At 41.7% G+C, this 22,149-nt stretch overlaps 1 protein-coding gene across 3 annotated transcripts in view; it reads left to right on the top strand.

The window, feature by feature from the left end:
• The window catches only part of trappc9 (trafficking protein particle complex subunit 9), a 719,084-nt gene that overhangs the window by 47,040 nt on the left and 649,895 nt on the right, over nt 1–22,149 (top strand). For all 3 annotated transcript variants that reach the window (XM_080194286.1, XM_080194288.1, XM_080194285.1), the window contains 4 exons: nt 3,671–3,792; nt 10,578–10,703; nt 14,093–14,309; nt 20,626–20,769. In XM_080194286.1, coding sequence (XP_080050412.1) covers nt 3,671–3,792; nt 10,578–10,703; nt 14,093–14,309; nt 20,626–20,769 — 609 coding nt within the window. The remainder of the gene's footprint in view (nt 1–3,670; nt 3,793–10,577; nt 10,704–14,092; nt 14,310–20,625; nt 20,770–22,149) is intronic.

Below are 22,149 nucleotides of genomic sequence, written 5' to 3'. Positions count from 1 at the left end.
TCTGAACTTTAGAGAACATAGAAACTAGAAGAGAAATAGGCCATTCGTCCCTTTTGAGCCTGCACAGCCATTCATTTTGATCACGACTGATCATCAAATTTAACATCCTGATCCCCCTCCCTCCATGTATCCCTTGATACCTTTGGCCCTAAGAGCTGTGTCTAATTTCTTCTAAAGGGAGCTCCAAGTTATTTCCAACAGCAATTTTATTTGAAAATCTTATTGATCCAAATAATATGAATTTAAATGTTCTAATACTTGAATATAGAATTGGAGGGAAATTTGGCCATGGTACAGGTAGCATGATAGAAATGTGTGCCTGAATGTTTTTCCTAACAGTCCTACCTTCCCTTTGATAGGATCTCTGTTATTCATCAGCTCATTGGCCAATAGTCCAAGCAGTGAAATACATTGAATCATGAGAAGACTTTGGCTGATAGGATTAAGGAGAATCCTAAGGCGTTCTATAAGTATGTCAAGAACAGAAGGTTGGTCAGGGCAAGATTAGGGCCAGTTACAGACAGCAGGGGGAAGTTGTGTGTGGAACCGGAGGAGATTGGAGAAGTATTGAACCAATATTTCTCTTCGGTGTTCACGCAGGGGGACATGAATATAGCTGAGGAGGACATTGGGTTGCAGGGGTGTAAAATAGACAGTATTACGGTTGATAAAGAGGATGTGCTGGAAATTCTTGAGGGGCTGAAAATAGATAAGTCCCCTGGTCCGGATGGGATCTACCCTAGGATTCTCTGGGAGGCTAGAGAGGTGATTGCAGAGCCTCTGGCTCAGATCTTCAGGTCGTCATTGGTCTCTGGTGTAGTCCCGGAGGATTGGAGGATAGCGAATGTTGTCCCATTGTTTAAGAAGGGGAACAGAGACTTTGCCGGGAATTATAGACCGGTGAGTCTTACTTCTGTTGTGGGCAAGGTTTTAGAAAAAATTATTAGGGATAGGATTTATAGTTATTTGGAGTGTAATGAATTGATTAGAAATAGTCAGCATGGTTTTGTAGCAGGTAGGTCGTGCCTTACTAACCTTATTGAGTTTTTTGAGAAGGTGACCAAAGAGGTGGATGGGGGTAAGGCAGTTGACGTGGTATACATGGATTTTAGTAAGGCGTTCGATAAGGTTCACCATGGTAGGCTTCTGCAGAAAATGCAGATGTATGGGATTGTGGGTAATCTAGGAAGTTGGATCAGGAATTGGCTATCAGATAGGAGACAGAGGGTGGTGGTGGATGGTAAATATTCATCATGGAGTGCAGTTACGAGTGGTGTGCCTCAGTGATCTGTTTTGGGGCCACTGTTGTTTGTAATTTTTATTAATGATCTGGATGAGGGTATAGTTGGGTGGATTAGTAAATTTGCTGATGACACCAAAGTTGGAGGTGTGGTAGATTGTGAGGAAGGGTGTCATAGTCTGCAGGGAGACTTAGATAGGTTGCAGAGCTGGGCCGAGAGGTGGCGGATGGAATTTAATGCGGAGAAGTGTGAGGTAATTCACTTTGGTAGGAGCAACAGATGTGTCGAGTATAGGGCTAACGGGAGGACTTTGAATAGTGTGGATGAACAGAGGGATCTAGGTGTGTGTGTACATAGATCCCTGAAAGTTGGGAATCAAGTAGATAAGGTTGTCAAGAAGGCGTACGGTGTCTTGGCGTTTATTGGTAGGGGGATTGAATTTAGGAGTCGCAGTGTAATGTTGCAACTGTACACTACTCTAGTGCGGCCGCACTTGGAGTACTGTGTGCAGTTCTGGTCCCCGCATTACAAGAAGGATGTGGAGGCGTTGGAGAGGGTGCAGAGGAGGTTTACTAGGATGTTGCCTGGTATGGTGGGGAGGTCCTATGAGGAGAGACTGAGGGATCTAGGGTTGTTTTCGTTGGAAAGAAGGCGGCTAAGAGGGGATCTTATTGAAACATATAAGATGATTAGAGGTTTAGATAGGGTGGATAGTGATCGCCTGTTTCCTCGGATGGAGAAAGCTAGCACGAGGGGGCATGGCTTTAAATTAAGGGGGGGTAGCTACAGGACGGATGTCAGGGGTAGGTTCTTTACCCAGCGGGTGGTGAGGGATTGGAATGCCCTGCCTGCTGCAGTTGTAAATGCGTCTAGTTTGGGGGCGTTTAAGAGATCTCTGGATAGGTTTATGGACGAAAAGGGATTGGTATAGGCTAGTGGGTCATTGTTTTTGTAACTGGTCGGCGCAACATCGTGGGCCGAAGGGCCTGTTCTGCGCTGTAATGTTCTATGTTCTATGTTCTATGTTCTAAATGGAAAGCTCAGATATTGTGTCTTTGTCTCACAAATAGGCATAAATTTCTTGTATTATAAATTCTTCACTGCAGAGAAGGCTGGGGAGATGCATGCCTCCACATTCCTAGTGTCATATGAATAACCATTCTTGGCTTTGAGAAATTTCATAGCTTGTGAAAGGAGTGCAGATAGAACTTTTAAAATAGAGTATATAAAATATGTGTCCCTGGAAGAGTTGAGGAAACTGAATATTGTAAGAATTGCTTTGATAATTAATTGTTCTCGGAATTATAGTAAAAATTATCCCAGGTTATCACTAGTTATTGTTCACAGATGCAGGTATCTCCTTGCCATTATTTACTACTACTCAACCAATTTCCTGTTTGTGCAATAAGGTTCTGTCTCTGGTTTCATAAGCTTGAATCCTGTGCAGCCAAGTGCTCACATATCCTACCACTTTTTTATTTTTTAGCTAATCAGAGTCAGCATTGATTTATAAAGGGATGAATCTGTTTGTATTATTTGAAGTGAATAAAGTAGTAGACAAGGAAATGCTTTTGGATCCCATTTATATGGACTGCGCGAAAGCATTCGATGTAATACCTCATAAGAGACTGTTGCTTGAAGTGGAAGCTAAAGGCAGATTTTAACCTGATTTAAAACCTACCAGTGTGGAAAGAGACTAAGTGAGAAAAATATTCTAATTGGGAGGTTTTTTAAAAAAATAGTAAAGTTGGCTTGCATCCTGTTCACTTCTGTTTATCCCATGTTTGGTGCTGTTGTTTCAAATGATTCACCTGTGTTGGATGCCCTTTACTTATAGGGTGTATGTTTACAGTTGAAGATTTGGAACTCCTTTTACTCCAGCAACAGCCAAGAATGTGGACTGTATAACTCAGTTATATCAGATCCTGGCCACCTAGTCACTGAACGTAGGCTTTGAGACTAACGTAATGTCCTCTTGAAGCAGGAAGTGAGAGACATAAGCATGACATTACTGAATAGAGTGTGGCTTGTTTCATATGGGCTTCAAAGGATCACCATGCCCCTGGTAATTATTCGTATAGTGCTGTGGTCCGAAGAGCACAGAATTACTTGAGTTTATCGATTCATTGCCTCTGGCCTTCCTGGATCATGGATATGAGAAGCCATTGTTTTGAAAAGATACAATAACTGCATGTTTTATGATCTGATGCAAGTTTACAGAATAGAAGATGGTCTTTTGAGCCATCCCATCTGTTTTCGTCTAACAAAACAAAATGATTTGAGTTGCAATGGGTAGTGGTTCTTGTTTACTATAAGTAGCTCAACGACTATGTTTTGATCTTTTAATATCTCGTGTGGACGTAGATTGCGATTTCTACATAGAATGTTCACTTCAAAATGCTTATTCTGTTGCTTGTCTAAATTTCCAGGTGCGTTGACAACAAATGGCATCAGTGCAGACACTAGTACTGAGATTGGAAGAGCGAAGAACTGTCTGAGTCCTGAGGATATTATTGACAAATATAAGGAAGCCATTACTTACTTTGGCAAGGTAATCTTGAAATAGTGCACTGTACAATACTGGAATATGTTGTCTCAAATTGGACCTCATATATATTCCAATTTGAAAGAAAAAAGTAAATCCTTACGTCAGAATGAGATGATTGGCTTAGCAAAAAACATCTCAGATGTTCCCTTTGAAATTGGTCTGAACAGTTCCAGGTGTGATGGGATTCTGTGCCTAGCGCTCTAGGCATAATGAGGTGTGATGTTCCAAAAACTGAGAAAATAAGTATTTTGTCCTTGACTCCTGGCAATAGCTCTCAGACAGAAGGTTGATCCTGCAATCATAAAACCATAAGATGTAAGAGCAGAATTAGTCCATTTGGCCACCGAGTCTGCTCTGCCATTTGATCATAGCAGATATGTTTCTCAGCCCCATTCGCCCACCTTTTCCCTGTAACCTTGTGATCCCCTTACCAGTCGAGAACCTATCTATGTCGTAAATACATTCAATGAACTGGCCTCCACAGCCTTCAGTTGCAATGAATTCCACAGGTTCACCACCCCCTGGTTGAAGAAATTCCTCGATGTTGGTTGTAAAGGGTTGTCCCTTTACTCTGAGGCTGTGCCCTCGGATACTAGTTTTCCCGCCTAATGGAAACATCTTCTCCACGTCCACCCTATCCAAGTCTTTCAGTTTTCTGTAAGTTTCAATGTGATCACCCCTCATCCTTCTATACTCGATTGAATACAGACCCAGAGTCCTCAAGCATTCTTCAAAAGTCAAGCCTTTCATTTCTGGGATCATTGTTGTGAACCTGCTTTGAACCTTCCCCAAGGCCAGCACATCCTCCCTCAGACATGGGGCCCAAAATTGCTTTCGATATTCCAAATGTATCCTGACCAGAGACGTGTAAAGCCTCAGCAGAGCATCCCAGCTCTTGTATTCTGCCAACCTCATGCCATTTAGCAGTAACCATGTAGTAGGACAGATCATAATGGAATTAAATAATGGGAGTTTGTCAGAAAGGTATAGTGATAATCATAGGAGATTTTAGTGTGCATGTAATCTGCAAAAATCAGATGTAAAAGGTAGCCCAGATGAGGAATTCATGTAATGTTTTCAGTATAGTTTCTTAGAGCAGCTCATTCTGGCACCAGAGAGCAGGCTAGAGTAGAGCTGGTATTGTGTAATGAACTAGAATTAAATGATGACTTCATTGTGAATGCTGTAGAAAGCATTGATCATTATGAATTGATCAATTGAATGGTTCCAGAACTATTATTTCAAACTTAAATATGGGCAATTATGACGGCATGAAAAAGGGCTAGTGAAGTGACCTGGCGATTAGGTTAAGAGATGAATTGATTCCTCATTCCTTTAGCCCATGTTCTCCAAGTCTATTAATACCCTCATGGCAGTTCACAATATCTGCAAACTGTCATCTTGAAATGTTGAAAGAAAAGTGGGGAGGGGGGGTTGCACAGTGGTTAGCACTGCTACCTCATAGCGCCAGGTCACTGTAGAGTTTGCACATTCTGTCTGTATCTGCGTGGGTTTCCTCCAGGTGCTCCAGTTTCCTCCCATAGTCCAAAGATGTGTGGGTTAGGTTGATTGGCCAAGCTAGTCAGGGGTATTAGCAGGGTGAATATGAAGGGTTATGCAAATAGGGCCTGGGTGGGATTGTGGTTGGTGAAGACTTGATGGGCCGAATGGTGGCCTCCTGCACTGTAGGGATTCTATTCTAAGAAAAGCAATGGTTTGAGGACTACCTCCTGGGGGATCCTACTGTATATCTTCCTACAGCCTGAGAAACAACTGTCAACACTGTCACTCATATCATTGTTGATATCTACCCTTTTACTCTGTTGGCTTTAACTTCACTGACAAGCCTGTTATCTGCACTTTGTAAAACACCTTTTTGAAAGTTCATGTACACCACATCAACTGCATTACCCTTATCAACTGTCAACATCGTGGGGTTACTACTGACCAGAAACTGAACTGGACGAGCCAGAAAATACTGTGGCTACCAGAGCAGGTCCAAGGCTCAGAATGCTGTGATGAGTAACTCGTTTCTGACCCCCTAAAGCCTGACCACCATCGACAAGACACAAGTCAAGAATGTGATGAAATGCTCTCCACTTGCCTGGCTGAGTGCATCTCCAATGTGGAGATGCCGGCGTTGGACAACGAGATTGTGAAACTTCTCACAACACCAGGTTAAAGTCCAACCAGTTTATTTGATAGTAAACCCACAAGCTTTGCTCCAACAGCATTCAAGGAACTTGACACCATCTAGGGCAAAGCAGCTCACTTGATTGCTACTCTTCCACAAACATTGAATCCCCCAGCATGAATGAACTATGGCAGCCATGTGTTTAATCTACAAGATGCACTGCAGGAACTCACCAAGGTTCCTTAAGCAGCACCTTTCAAACCCGTGACCATGACCATCTAGAAGAACAAGAGCAATAGATATCTGGGAATGTTGCCACATGGAGGTTCCCTTCCAAATCACTCACAGTCCTAACTTAGAAATATATTGCTGTTCCTTTACTGTTGCTGGGTCAAAATCTTAAATTCCCTCTCCAAAGCACTGTAGGTGTACCTACAGCTCAGGGACTGCACCGTTTCAAGAAGGCAGCTCACCACCACTTTCTGAAGGGCAACTAGGGAAGGGCAATAAATGCTGGCCTTGCCCACAACCCATAACTGAATTTTCAAAAAATTCTCTTAACAGTGACTGGTACAGTCCTTACAAACATTAGCATGCAGAGGGATGTTGGTGTGCAGCTCCACAATTCCCTGAAGGCAGCAACTTGGGTGGACAAGGTTGCTAAGAAGGCATATGGCATGCTGGCCTTCGTCAATTGGGGCATTGAGTATAGGAATTGGAAAATCATGTTGCAGCTATATACAACTTTGGTTAGGCCTCATTTGGAGTATTGTGTACAATTCTGGTCGTCACACTACTGGAAGGATGTTGATGCATCAGAAAGGGTGCAGAAGAGGTTGATCAGAATGTTGCCTAGTTTGGATGATATGGACTGTGAAGAAAGGCTGAACAAACTTGGATTGTTTTCATTGGAGCATCAGAGAATGAGAAGGGACTGATAAAAGTTTACAAGTTTATGACAGGCTTGGATAAATGGATAATCGGTCTTTTTTCCAGGGTCGAAGGGCCAATTGTTCGGGGTCATAGGTTGAGAGTGGGAGGGGGAAAGCTTAAGAGATGTAAGGAGCACGTCTTTCTCAGAGGGTGGTGAATCCCTGCGACGTGCTGCCGGAGAAGGTCGTGGAAGCAGATTCTGTAACAACGTACAAGAGGCATCTGGATAGATACATGAATAGGCAGGGAATAGTGGGATATATATCTCAGAAGCAAGAAAATATTAGGTTAGAGAGGCATCTGTGTTGGCACAGACTTGGTGGGCTGAAGGACCTGTTCCTGTGCTCGACTATTTTTTGCTCTTTTACCTCCAAAAAAAACTTAAAAAAAACCCAGTTAATTGAATACAATTAACCGTTACCAAATCTGTTTGCTTTCCTCAATTAATCCACATCGGTCCAAGTGGCTTAATGTTGTCCTACATTACCTTTTTTAAAAGCATTCCTACTGCAGAGGTTAAATTGAGTGACCTGGAGTTATGCTCACAGAACTCCAGCAACTACAAAAATGATCCTTTTTACAATTCTCCAGTTCTCTGGTACAACCATTGTATCTATGGAATATTGAAGAATGTGGCCTATCCATCCTCCATTTCCACATTTGTTTCCCATACCATCTTTGAATGCAACATCAAATCCTTGAGCTTAACAAATTGAAGTACAGGCAGCCTTTCTAATACCTTTGTTTTATGAAGTTTTTGCCCATCCAGCATCTTAATGACCTCTTCCTTTGCCAAGACTCTGACAGTATGATCATCTTTAATTTAGACCATTTGACCCTTTGCTTGCTCCAGGGTGTCCTTTCTCTCCAAAGCTAATCTCCTTAGTTGGTACTGGCACCCCTTACTTCCTTCCCTATTTTGTCTGAACACCATTGTCCATGGATATTTAGTGCCCAATAAGTGATCTGTTGCCACACTTGAATATTATCATTGATTTACATCTGGTATAGGTAGTTAAATTAGCTAAGTGTGGATGCACCTTTAATACCCCAATTATATGGATGCAATGGATAAATTTAATTTGAAGACCTGTTTTGATATCTGGGATAACCTTTATGAAAGTAAAGTGGTTCCTGTTTTAAAATTCACAATTGGTTGTCAGTACTGTTCATTTTGTCAAAATGAATTATTCAAATTTAAAAGCTTGACTAAATGTAGGTCACTAGTGTCTTAAAAATCTGAGGACTTTGAGCCTTTTGTATTGTAGAGATGTTTAAGCTACCACAGAAACTACTTGCCTGCACTTTAACTGGCAAATTCATGTAGTAAAAAGTCTGACAACACCAGGTTTAAGTCCAACCAATTTATTTGATAGTAAACTCGCTAGCTTTCGAGGTTACCCCCTTCGTCAGGTGAAGGGGGTAACCTCAAAAGCTAGTGAGTTTACTATCAAATAAATCAGTTGGACTTAAACCTGGTGTTGTCAGACTTTTTACTGTGTTTACCCCAGTCCAATGCCGGCATATCCACATCACAAATTCATGTAGCCCAGATCGTGGGATTATTACCTGTGTATCCATTTTAATTGACTTAGCCTAGTGCCAAGTAGAGTAAGCAAATTGTCTGCTGTTCTTCACCTGTAGAGGTATAAAGTGTAATACAAAAACAGAAACCACAGTAAATCTGAGCATCTATGGAGAGAATAGAACCAATGTTTTGATTCGGGATGAGCCTTCATCAGAGCTGAAGGCAAGGAAAATACGACAAGATTTATACTGAGGGTTGAGGAGGGTGGTGTAATTGATTTGAATGGCATAGACAAAAAGACAAAGGTAATGTAAATGGTGCCAAAAGTGTCCATTGAGAGATGAGAATGTGTAAATGGCAGAACAAAGATCAGAGTGTAGGAGAGTGGAAGATCGCCCTGGTAGGGTAGGAAGGAGGTGAAACAGGATGGAAAGTGAGATTTTACAAGTGGAAAAATAAAAGTAATAAATGATGAAAAGAAATAATAAAATAAATGGAAATAGGGTGGAGAAGAAAGTTCATGCTTGGAGGTTGTTGAGCTCCATGTTTAGTCCGATCTGACCTTCGGTCTGTCTGTAAGCAGACCTAAATCTTCCTGTCGCTTTTCATTTCAACATAGCACCCTGCAGTCCTGTCCACGTGTCCGTCTTTGGCCTTTTGCAACGTCCCAGTGAAGCTGAGATTTTCCAACATTTCCTGTTTTTTGTTTCTGATTACAACTTCTGAAGCTATTTTGTTTTGATCTATAGAGTGTTAAACTTTTGTAAAGCACTTGATCCAGAGATCTGACTAGTAATTAAGCAAAATTTCTATAAATACAGTAAAAGTGGGTGAATTCATATGGCACAGAGCTTGAGGAGTTGAATTGCAGCTGGCTGGTTGATTTGCATTTTGAAGCATATGTGATAATAGTATGACCAGGGATTTTATTATCATGAAGAAAGCTTAATGTTTTATGTGACAGACAGAAGGGATAGCTTCTATCTTCTCGCATCATTTCTGGAATAAACCTAAACTTGCTCTTCATTATAAAAGACATGGTTTGAGAGAGTGCAATGACCCCTGCTGTTTCAGAACAGTATGTCTATACTTAGAACTACAGAGCACAAATATAGTTACGCACGTTTCATTCATTTACGACATGCTGTTATTTAGTGGCCTAAGGGATAAGTTTCCTGGAAATTTTTGTATTGAAGAATTAAATGTTATTGACCAGTTACTTGTTAAAAAAGGTTTTAACTTTAGAATTTCATTTATTATCCAATCAAGTAAGAAACATGAAATATTTAGGTTGTTCATATTCAATAGGTGAGTACTTTGTCAAAGCAATTTGGAGTCTCTATTCCCTTCTTTGAGGATACTCCTTTATATCTGAAGAAACAGAATAGCAAAACAGTTTTGTACAATGTAAAGTTCCCAGATTTCAAACTCTTATTTCCTTTCTCTACTGAGCAACTCTGAGTTTTTGTTCCTCCAAAAGGAATGCCAAACAATTCAAACTTTCCCAGGCTCCAAAGACACTGCCCTTTGCCCTTTGTTCCCTCTGTTCTGTTTCTACCTGACTTTGCAAAGGCAATTTTGCCTTTTAACTTACTAACATTATGGAACTGTCCTCGTCCTGACTTTGTTGCTGGTTTCAGCAACAAATTCATAGATATGTCTTAAAACAGCAAATTAACAATTGCATTGCAAGACTTCAAGCATTCTGTCTGATTGAATAGAAACTGAAGAGACTTGACCAAGACTGTGCCTCTACTTGCCACAATTTTGCATTGATATATTATTGAATATACAACAGACTTGCTGGGGGTATGAAATAATTACATGGTGATCAAATATAGCTCAATTGGATGTGCTCTCCACAGGCACAGAGTCCATCATTACCAAATATCTTACAGGTTGAAGATTTCACAGCATGTAGATTAATCTGCTGACTGCAAAACTTCACAATAGTACATCAAAAGATGGATGTTTCCAAGTATTTCTAAAATCAGTCCCTGAAATCATACACCAAATTTTGATGTTGCTGGGGATATTGTGAACAATTCTTTACAAATGATCTGTCAGTTCTTATTTAAAGAGCATATGTATTTTATTTTTTATTATTTAGGATGTGATTTTTATTAGATGGCTGCTTCTATTTACTTGGGGAATTTCTGTGCAATGCAAAATAATCTACTATATAACTTACAGTACAAAAACGCTGGAGTGATTGAGCTGGAAGCTTGTATAAAGGCAGTTCGCGTGCTTGCCATTCAGAAGAGAAGCATGGAAGCATCTGAGTTCCTTCAGAATGCTGTGTACATCAATCTTGGCCAGGTAAAGTTTTCTTTCCTTCTGCATTGTTTTTGCTTTATGGAAATCCCTTCTGATTGTGTCCTGATTTTCTTAACTAATTTTGAGTACATGAAGGGATGGTAGTATAGTGGTAATGTTGCTGGGTGAGTAATCCAGAGATCTGAATTACTATTACTAGATTTACAGGAACGTATCTGGTTACCAACGTCCTTCAAAGATCTGGCCTATATGTGAATCCAAACGAAAAGAATGTTGACTCTTAACTGCCCTCGTAGCAGCTTGCTGGTTATTTCAATATATCAAACTGCTACAAAAAAGTTGAATAAGATAAAACTTGGTAGATCACCTGGCAGCAACTGAGGCACCAGAAATGGTAAGGCACACCCTGCCCAGTTGACACTGCAAAGTTCTCCTCAATTGCATCTGGGGATTTGTGCAAAATTGAGTGTGTTCCCACAGACTTGGCAAACAACAGTGTGACATCATCATACTCACCAGATTTTACTTTAAAACCAATGCCCCAGAGGGCACTTCACCACCGTTCCTGGTTATGTTCTGTCCCATGGATGGAACAAAATCACCAGAGATGATAACACGTTAGTAAACAGTAAGGAAGGGGTGTTCCTGAGAGTCCTTAACAATTGAACCTCTTAAGGCCTCATTGCATCAGGTCAAATGTGGACAAGGAAATCTGTTGACTACCACCTACCACCTTGTCTTTGCTGATGAATTAGTACTTCTTTATGTTGAGCATCACTTGGAAGAAGCGCCGAGGATGGCAAGAGCATGTAATTTTCTTAGTCGAGAATGTCATTGTCATTGTCCCGTCACCAAGAGTGGCTTGGTTGCGTCACCACTGACTGAATTGGCCTACGCCTGTTGGTCGGAGTCAATACGAGGGAAATGTCTTCTTACCAACCTTCAAGTATCAAGCTTCAGGTTTTTAGATATCTGGACCACCAACAACCTGCTTTGATCCCTCCATGCTGATGTTATAATTAAAGTCTGCCAACGCCTCTACTTTCTCAGGAGGCTAAGGAAATTTGGTATGTTCGCTATACCTCACAATTTTTGCTGTTGCCCTATAGAAAGCATCCTTTCTGGTTGTATTACAGCTTTGTATGGTTCCTGCTCTGACAAGATCACCAAACTACAAAGGGTTGTGAATGTAGCCCAATCCATCTTGCAAACCAGTTTCCCATCCTCAATGACTCTTCCTGCTGCCTCAGAAAAGCAGCCAACATAACCAAGGACCGCCTGCACCCTGGACAGACTCTCTTCCACCATCTGCTGGGAAAAAGATACAGAAGCCTAAGATCATGTACCAACCAACTCAAGAACTATTTCTTTGCTGATGCCATCAGACTTTTGAATGGACTTAGCATACATGCCTGTAACACTATTCTGAATGCTCTCGTTTCCTTCTCCCCATGTACTCTATGAGCAATATGCCTTATAGTGCGCAAGAAACAATATACTTCACTGTATCCCAATTCATGTGATGTTCAAATCAAATCAAATCTACCTGCTGATGCATCTGTCCCCATGATCATATAGGTAGGAGTAACCAACGACAATCTTTGTGGAAATTAAGTCCTGTATTCACATTGTAGACAACCTGCAGCATGATTTATGGAACTACCACTGTGCTAAATGGAACAGATTTAGTTGTTCAAAACTGGGAATCCATGAGGTGACTGTGAGCCATCATTAGCAGAATTTTATTCAATCAAAATTTGTAACCTCTTAGTTCAGCATATCTTACATGTGATCATTAAGCCAGAAAATTAACCTAGTCTCAATGAAGCATGTAGGAGAGCAACAGTAAGCATAGGTAAAAAGTGACACTATGGTGATGCCTCAATACAAAACTATTAATGTTAAACAGTGGTAGTTACACTTATTGACCAGAAACTGAACTGGGTCAGCCATATTAATACTGTACCTACAAGAGCAGGTTAGAGGCTGGGAATTCTGTTGAGATTAGCTCACTCCATGATTCGCTCATGATTTCCCCAAAGCCAATCCATAATATACAAAGGTGACAGATGCATGCCATGGTAGCACAGTGGTTAACACCGCTACTTCATGGCACCAGAGATCAGGGTTTGTTTCCTGGCTTGGGTCACTGTCTGTGTGGAGTTTGCATGTTCTCCCCGTGTCAGTTTCATCTGGGTGCTCCAGTTTCCCCTCATATTCTGAAAGACATGCTGGTTAGGTGCATTGACCAAACAGGCACCAGACTGTAGCAACTAGGGGAATTTCACAGTAACTTCATGAGTGTTAACGTAAGCCTTACTTGTGACTAATAAATAAACTTTAGTTTAGTTTATGCATGGGAACACCATCACCTGCAAGTCCCCCTCCAACTGCGCACCATGCTGACTTGGAACTCTATTGCCGTTCCTTCTCTATTATTGGGTGAAAATCTTGAAACTTCCTTTCAACAGCATTGTGAATGTACCTTGACCACATTGACTGCAGCGATTCAAAAAGACTGCTCATTACCACCTTCTCGAGCACAGTTGAATGGGCAATAAATGCCAACCCAGCCAGAGACATCCACATCCTATGAACAACTGAGGAAAACAAGCCAAACTGTTCCAATGAAGCCACAGCCAACAATAGCAATGTCATTGAATGCTAAGAGGAGAGGTTTAGATTCTTCCTTGTTGGAGATAGTCACCTGGCGCTTGTGTGACACAAATGTTGCTTGTCACTTAGTCCAAGCCAAAATACTGCCTAGGTCTTACTGTATGTAGGCAAGGACTGCTTCAGTATCTGAGGAGTTCCAAGTGGTCATGTTTGTATAATTGTATGATCAAAATTTTCCAGGTCTCCAATTTGGTCACTTATGATCATCAGTCTACTCTCAGTCATCAACAAAGGGATGTGAAGTTACAGTTAACTGCTACGAGGCAGCATTTACTGAACAACATCCACTAAGTGGTGCTTGATTTTGAGCTACCAGAGCTCCATGCCTAATTACTGCCATGGATCTGTAGAAGTCATGTTAGTATTGCACAGTGCATTGGCCTGGCCATGCTTATATTAATGTGAATGAAGAATTTTTTTTGTTAGAATAGTGCAGTTCACTGTATGATTCAATAATGTTTAAAGTTCAGTGAATGGGACAGGATTGATAGCAAATGGTTTCTGTTGGTTTAAGGATTGGAATTGCTGCAAGATTAAACACTAAAGGTTTAGAACAGAGAAGAAAAATAGATTTGCTACTTGTCTGAAAATCTCATCACTCATTTTGGAAGCATTTTATAATTGCTAAACCATCAGGTGCTATGCTCACAAAACTTAATTAAGTGATCTATGTTCATACTGGGTAATAAATTTTGTATGTGTTCAGTATTTTCTAGCTCCTACAATAGTATAATGAGTATTGTATCTTTTTGTAGCTTTCTGAAGAGGAGAAGATTCAGCGATACAGTGTCCTTTCTGAGTTGTATGACCTAATAGGTTTTCATCGAAAAGCTGCCTTCTTCAAACGTGTTGCTGCAATGCAATGTGTGACACCGTCAATTGTTGATCCTGGATGGAGAGCTTGCTATAAATTGTTGTTAGAAACACTGTCTGGATATAGCTTGTCATTGGATCCCCAAGACTTCAACAAAGGTCAAATTTGTTTTCTAGCTTTGCTATGTTTCCAAACTGATAAGATTATAAGAAAAGAGTGGCACAGTGATTAGTGCCTTGCAGCGCCAGGGATCTAGGTTTGATTCTGGCCCTGGGTAACTGGGTGGAGTTTGCTTGTTTCCCCTTTTTATGTCAGGGGGATTGGGAGGGTGGATGTACGGGGTTGTGAGGATAGGGCTTGAGTGGAATTGTTTTTGGTGCAGACTCAATGGGATGAATGGCCTCCTGCACTATATATTCTATGATTCTAAAAGGGAGCAGGAGGAGGCCATTTGGCTAATCAAATCTGCTCCTCTAGTCAATGAAATCATGACTGATTGCAATTATGGCCATAATTCTATTTTTCTTTCTGTTCCCCATAAGCTGCGATTCCTTTGTCTAACTCAGCCTTGAATATATTCAATGACCCAACTTCCACTGTGTTCTGGGATAAGAGAATTCCAAAGATTAACAATTCTGAGAGGAAATTCCTGCTCACATCTGCTTTAAACTTTTATTAAATCTTTTGTTTTTAAACTGTGCTATGAGGTCTGGATTCCCCCTTGTGAGGAAACATCCTCTGAATCTTGTATGCATAAATAAGATCACCTCTCATTCTTCTGAACTCCAATGAATGTTGGCTAAACCTGCTCAACCTTTTCCCATAACCCCAGGGATCAGTTTTTGAAGTTGTTCTAAATTGCTTCCAATGAAACTGTGTTCTTTTGAAGTAAGAAGATGAAAATTGTACACAGTACTCCAGATATTGTCTCACCAATGTCCTTTTATGGTTGTAACAAGGCTTCTCTACTTGCACATTCCAATTGTTAGGGATAGGATGTAGAAGTATTTGGAGCATTGCGATCTGATTAGGGATACGCAACATGGCTTTGTTCAGGGGTGATCTTGCCTTACGAATCTGGTAGAATTTTTTGAGGAGGTGACAAAAACGGTTGACGATGGGTGAGCCGTTGATGTCATCTATATGGATTTCAGTAAGGCGTTTGACAAAGTCCCTCACGGTAGGCTGGTAGAAAAGGTTAAGGCACACGGGATACAGGGACAGGTATCTAGATGGATTGCAAACTGGCTAGGCAACAGGAGACAGAGTAGTAGTGGAAGGGTCCTTTTCAAGCTGGAGGTCAGTCACCAGTGGTGTGCATGATGTGGGTATGCTGGCGTTGGACTGGCGTAAACACAGTAAAAAGTCTGACAACACCAGTGGTGTGCCGCAGGGATCAGTACTGGGACCTCTTCGTAATATATATAAACGACTTGGAAGAGGGTGTACGTGGTGTGATCAGCAAATTTGCAGATGACACCAAGATGGCAGGATTGGCGGATAGTGAGGAAGATTGTCAGGTGACACAGCAGGATATAGATAGGCTAGTATGCTGGGCAGATAGATGGCATTTAATCCTGACAAATGCGAGGTGATGCATTTTGGAAGGAATAATGCAGGGAGGAGTTGCATGATAAAGGGTAGACCAATTAAGAGTATAGAAATGCAGAGGGACTTGGGAGTGCAAGTGCACAAGTCTCTGAAGGTGGCAACCCAGGTGGAGAAGATTGCGAAGAAAGCTTATGGAATGCTAGCCTTTATAGGAAGGGGTATAGAGTATAAGAGCTGGCGTCTAATGCTTCAGTTGTACAGAATGTCGGTTAGGCCGCATTTGGAGTATTGCGTCCAGTTCTGGTCACCTTACTACCGGAAGGACGTGGAGACCCTGGAGAGAGTGCAGAGGAGGTTTACCAGGATGCTGCCTGGTGTGGAAGGACTGGGATATGAGGAAAGATTGGGTAAACTGGGGCTCTTCTCCTTAAATGCATCCGAGGGTTCTGAAAGAAATGGCGGAGGTGATAGTGGATGCCTTGGTGGTTATTTTCCAAACGTCGCTGGATTCCGGGGAAGTGCCGGAAAATTGGAAAATGGCTAATGTTACGCCGTTGTTTACGAAGGCTGCCAGGCAAAAGGCAGGGAATTATAGGCCGGTTAGTTTAATGTCTGTTGTAGGTAAAATGTTAGAATCCGTCATCAAGGAGGAAATAGCGAGGCATCTTGAGGGGAATTGCTTGATAGAGCAGACGCAGCACGGTTTCGTTAAAGGGAAGTCGTGTCTGACAAATTTACTGGAGTTCTATGAGGATGTGTCTAGGGCGGTGGATAGAGGAGAGCCGGTGGATGTGGTCGGTCTTGATTTTCAGAAGGCGTTCGACAAGGTACCTCACAAGAGGTTATTGCAGAAGGTCGGGGACATGGAGTTGGGGGTAGGGTGTTGACATGGATAGAGGATTGGTTGTCAAATAGGAGGCAGAGAGTGGGGGTCAATGGGTGCTATTCGGATTGGCGGTTGGTGACTAGTGGAGTGCCCCAGGGGTCGGTGCTGGGGCCTCAGCTATTTACCATTTATATAGATGATCTGGAGGAGGGAACCGAGTGTATGGTGTCGAAATTTGCTGATGACACCAAGATTGGTGGAACGGCAAATTGCGTGGAGGGTGTGGAGAGTCTACAGAAGGATCTAGATAGGCTGGGCGAATGGGCCAGGAACTGGCAAATGGAATTTAATGTTGGCAAGTGCGAGGTGGTCCACTTTGGTAGGAATAATGGTAGGAAGGATTATTACTTGCGTGGCAAAAAACTGCAGCAGGCGACGGTGCAGAGGGACCTTGGGGTCCTTGTGCATGAGTCGCAAAAACCCAGCTTGCAGGTGCAGCAGGTGGTCAGGAAGGCGAATGGGATGCTGGCCTTCATAGCGAGGGGGATTGAATATAAAAGTAGGGAGGTCTTTCTGCGGCTGTATAGGGCATTGGTGAGGCCGCAGCTGGAGTACTGTGTGCAGTTTTGGTCGCCGCACTTACGCAAGGATATTTTGGCCTTGGAGGGAGTGCAGAGGAGGTTTACTAGGCTGATGCTGGAGTTGAGGGGGTTGAGCTATGAGGAGAGGCTGAATAAACTAGGCTTGTACTCGTTAGAGTTTAGAAGAATGAGGGGAGATCTCATTGAGACATATAAGATGATGAATAGGATGGAAGAACTTCTTCACTCAAAGGGTGGTCAATCTCTGGAATTCTCTGCCCGTTGAAGTGGTGGAGGTTACCTCGCTAAACATTTTTAAGACGCGGGTTGATGGGTTTTTGATAAGAGAGGGGATTAAGGGTTATGGGGAGAGGGCGGGAATGTGGAACTGAGCCACGACAGATCAGCCATGATCTTATTGAATGGCGGGGCAGGCTCGAAGGGCTAGATGGCCTACTCCTGCTCCTATTTCTTATGTTCTTATGAAATACGGAGATTAAGGGGGGATCTGATAGAGGTGTATAAAATAATGAAAGGTGTAGATAGTCAACAGTGGCAGGCTTTTTCCTAGATTGGAGACAAATATCACAAGGGGTCACGAGCTAAGGGTGAGGGGGGAGAAGTATAATATGGATACTAGAGGGAGGTTTTTCACACAGGGTCGTGGGGGTATGGAATGCACTACCAAGTAAGGTGGTTGTGGCAGGCACGCTGGACTTGTTTAAGGTTTACTTAGATAGGCACGAGTGACACAGGGATGGAGGGTTATAGGCGACAGTTTTAAAAAGGGTCTGAGCCTCGGGACGATACTGGAAATGTAATACTACATGTTAATGTTTTATCTCTTTTAATCCGCAGGCGTGTCGGTCCACCTTGTTGTCAAACGAGGGGCATGCACACGGTGGGTCGTGTGTGGGCTGCTCTTGGATGTTTCGAGAGTGGCCTAGTACTTCATGTCGTGTTGTGTGCTTAAACCTGGACCAGCAAATTGGCACCACAACAGCTTAGTGACTATCAGTGCTAGCTGTGCAGATACATGGATTTGGGCCTGTGTCTGCAGGAGTTTGCGCATTCTCCCTGTGGTTGCGTGGGTTTCCTCCGGGTGCTCCGGTTTCCTCCCACACCCCAAAGGTGTGCTTTTAGGCTGATTGGTGTACCAAATTGACCCTACAGTATTTTCCCCTGAATTTGGTTACAATAGGGGTACCATTCACATACACATGGGGCAAGGTAGGTGTAGGAAAATGCTTTGTTAAGATGGCGGCGTGGGCTCGTTGGGCCATAGGGCCTGTTTCCCGTGCTGGGTTGTTCTTTGTTCTTTGTATATAAGATTATGAAGGGCATAGAGTAAACAGAAGTAAGCTTTTTCCTAAGTTGGAAACGCAAATTATGAGGGGCCACAGGCTTAGGGTGAGGAGGGCGAGGTATAATTCGGATGTTAGAGGGAGGTTTTTCACACAGAGGGTAGTGGGGGTATGGAATGCTCTGCCAAGCAAGGTGGTGGAGGCAGGCACGCTGGAGTTGTTTGAGTTACTTAAATAGGCACATGAGTGGGATGGAGATGGAGGGACAGAGGAGACTGTTTTAAATAAGGTTCAGGAGCCTTGGGACGTCCCTGGGAATCAGTTGATTCCTATGGACCTTCCAACATATTTTCTGGCTCACTTGTTTCACTTGGGGATTCCCTTGAATGTGTGTATAAGGATGTGGATGTTATTGATGTTTTTCTCATTTAATCCACAAGTGTTTCTGTCCGCCTTGTTGCCCAACAAGGGGCATGCACGTGGTGGGTTGTACCAGGGCTGCTCTTGGTTGTTTTGAGAATAGCCTAGTACTTCACGTCGTTAGTGTACGCTTAAACTGGACCAGATGCTGGGCAACATGACAGCTCAGTGACTATCACTGTTTGCTGTGCAGATACATGGATTTGGGCCAGTGTCTGTGGGAGTTCGTGCATTCTCCCCGTGCTTGTGTGGGTTTTCTCCGGGTGCTCCGGTTTCCTCCCACATCCCAAAGATGTGCTCTTAAGCTGATTGGTATAACAAATTGTCACTAAATTAGTTTTCTCTCAATGTGGCATGCCATAAGCATAGACAAGGGTCATGGGTGGAGAGGGGACCCATCATGTTAACATGATGGCGTGGGCTCGTTGGGCCGAAGGGCCTGTTTCCCATGCTGTTTTGTTCTTTGTTCTCCTTCCAGTAAAGGCACTAGCTTTTGGAGTGGCACGGGAGTTAGAAATGTTTTTTACAACCTTTTCTGAATCCAGAGAATGCTGGAAAATGAAAACCAGTTCATCAACCATCTTTCGCCACTTCTTTTAAGATCCTACAATAAAATCCATCAGGACTTGGGAATTTGTCAGCCTACAGCTCCAAAAGTTTGCGAAGCACCATTTGCTTGGTGATTAAAATGTTCCTGACTTTCTTCTTTCTATAGTACCAGTGGTCACTTGGTTAATTTTATTTAAAATATCTCTAGAAACTCTTATTATCTTCCTTTATATTTCCATCCACCTTTCTGTCATACTTTAATTTTTCCTCCCCTATTACTTTTAGATTGGAAAATGTGTTCTGCACATCTAAATTTAGAAATATTTGAGTTGTGAAGTTATAAATCTATATTATGGATCTTGGCTGAAGTTAAACTGTGTGTGCTAATGGCTGCAAATCAAATAGTTTGTTTGAATAAACAGATAGTAATGTTTTAATGTTGCAGTGCCATGTTTAAGCATTTAAAGGATTTCAGAAAATTGTGAATACTTCAGTAAAAAATAATCATACATATCTGATTGTTAAATCTGTTTCCTCTCCACCTTGTCTGACTCAATATTTAGAGTTGACAACTTTATGCTCTTTCACTAACAACTCTATTGTCCACCTTTTGTGACACTTGCCTATGGTAGTATAATTTCTATCGATTGTAATGACCTTATCTACTGCACCAGCTTCTCCTCTTGCTGTATCAGGTTGGCTTAACTCATCCCCTTGATCTTGGACAGCTCGGATGACGAAGTGACACATTTAATTCTTGCCTGTCGCTACCTGGAACCGCTGTACAATCCTATCTTTAGAAAAAAAACTCACTTCTGAATATACTAATATCCTTTTATGCCTGGTTAATTCAAGGTTACATCTTATTGATGGTAACATTGTTTTGTTGAAGCAATTCTTCTCATTTCTAATTTAGTTTTGATTTACTAGCCTTTCCCCATCATTCAGTTTAATTGCAGCTTTGCATGACCACCTTTTAATGCTGGTACTCTATTTTAAAAATGCTACTCCAGCAATTTACAACACAACCAAAATTCAATCTGCCTTTTTTTAAGGCCATGTCACTTGTGCCTGCTGCCTTTCATAACTGGTGAAGTGCATATCAAGGTTCCTCTGCATTTCTACTTGATTTTAAAATATACTATTTAAATTGATTTCCTTATTCCAGTCACCGTTCCATTGTATGTCTCAACAATGATCTGTCGATAGTTATTCTGATTTTAATTCTAAATTAAAATTGCAGGAGCCCATAAAGGCTGGCCGGCAGTACAAATGCGCTTACTACATGAGCTTGTTTATGCTTCAAGACGAATGGGAAATCCTGCTCTTGCAGTTCGTCATCTATCTTTCCTACTTCAAACCATGCTTGATTTCCTCTCCGATCAAGGTAGAATCACATTCCTGCTTTGTGTGGGTTAGTCTTGAGTAATTTTGAGTGAAGCAATGAAGTTAAGAATGTCTGAGAGGAAAAAATGTCTAGTTTAATGTTATTTGACTGTCCTTTAAATCCAGCCATGAGATCTAAGGAGTTTGAGTCAACTGCAGCCGGAATCTTGTACCAAATTTGGCTCAATACCCATGTTTTTAATGTTTGGTTGTCTCCAAAACTTGAGTGAGGTGATCACCTATTTTCAACTGGGAGACCTAGTGACCAATTATTTTTGTGAGATTGATATGTTACTGTGTACAAAATCTCATTATCTGTTTTCAGAATATTGAAGGCGTTGTAACTGTGTTTGAACCTTGCAATTGGTTTGCAGCTACTGAGAATAATCTAAATCTGCATCATGTCCTGCGGTAGTTTATTTAAAAAATATTATCTTGCAGTCTTATGTTTTCCTTACAATAACTTAGTAGAAGGAAATAAGTTGGAGAAGAAAACATAAGCACAGCTCATTCGTCTGTAAAGTACTGTAATTTTTGCAAAAGATCCCCGCCCAAAACATTAACTTACTTGTGTTCTAAACATATACTGCTTGATCTTTTGAATGTTTATAACTGTTCTGTTTTTGTTCAATATTTTTAGTATATACAAGTTTTCCTTTTTTTTGCATTGATTGGATGGTGTATAGATAAGATAATTGGTATGGAGATGCGAAAGTGGGAAAGAAAAGCTATGGGTTATTTGAGCCAATGAAGAAAGAGTTGCAGAACAAACAATTTGAGTAGAAGCTAGAAGCCAAGAATGTAGTTTTGTTTGGAATAACATCATTTCAGAAGTTGCAGCTAAGTGGAAAGGCGACCAACAATTAAAGCATTAAATCATATTTTCATTAATTTATAAATACTTCTAAATTCTTTCACAGGATCTGAGCATTGCTGGCCAGGCTAATATTTATTTCCCAATCCTATTTTTCTCTTAGAAGGTGATAGTGTGCTGCTTTCTTGGACCACAGTAGTCCATGTGTTGTTGACATGCCCAAAGTCAGTTAGAAAGGGAAGATTTTGACTTAAAGTGAAGGGACGGGATTTTCGTTCCAAGTCAGGATGGTTTGTGACTTGGAGGAGAGTTTGCAGATGATTGTGTTCCCATGCATCTGCTTCCCTTACCTCCCAGGTGACTGAGGTCACAGAAAGGGGTAGCGATCAAGTGGGCTTCTTTGTCCTGGATGGTGTTGCGCTTCTTGAGTGTTGTTGGAGCTGCACTCATCCAGGCAAGTGAAGAGTATTTCATTACACTGCTGACTTGTGCCTTGTAGATGGTGGACAGGCTTTGGAGAATCCTGAGTGGAGTTATTTGCCACAGGATTGCTGGCTTTGACCTGCT

The sequence above is a fragment of the Carcharhinus amblyrhynchos genome, chromosome 8 (assembly GCF_965287045.1).
Source record: "Carcharhinus amblyrhynchos chromosome 8, sCarAmb.v2.hapA, whole genome shotgun sequence".
In the NCBI taxonomy this organism is placed as follows: domain Eukaryota; kingdom Metazoa; phylum Chordata; class Chondrichthyes; order Carcharhiniformes; family Carcharhinidae; genus Carcharhinus; species Carcharhinus amblyrhynchos.
The sequence above is the reverse complement of the archived record's forward strand: the minus strand, read 5'-3'. Positions and strand labels throughout refer to the sequence as shown.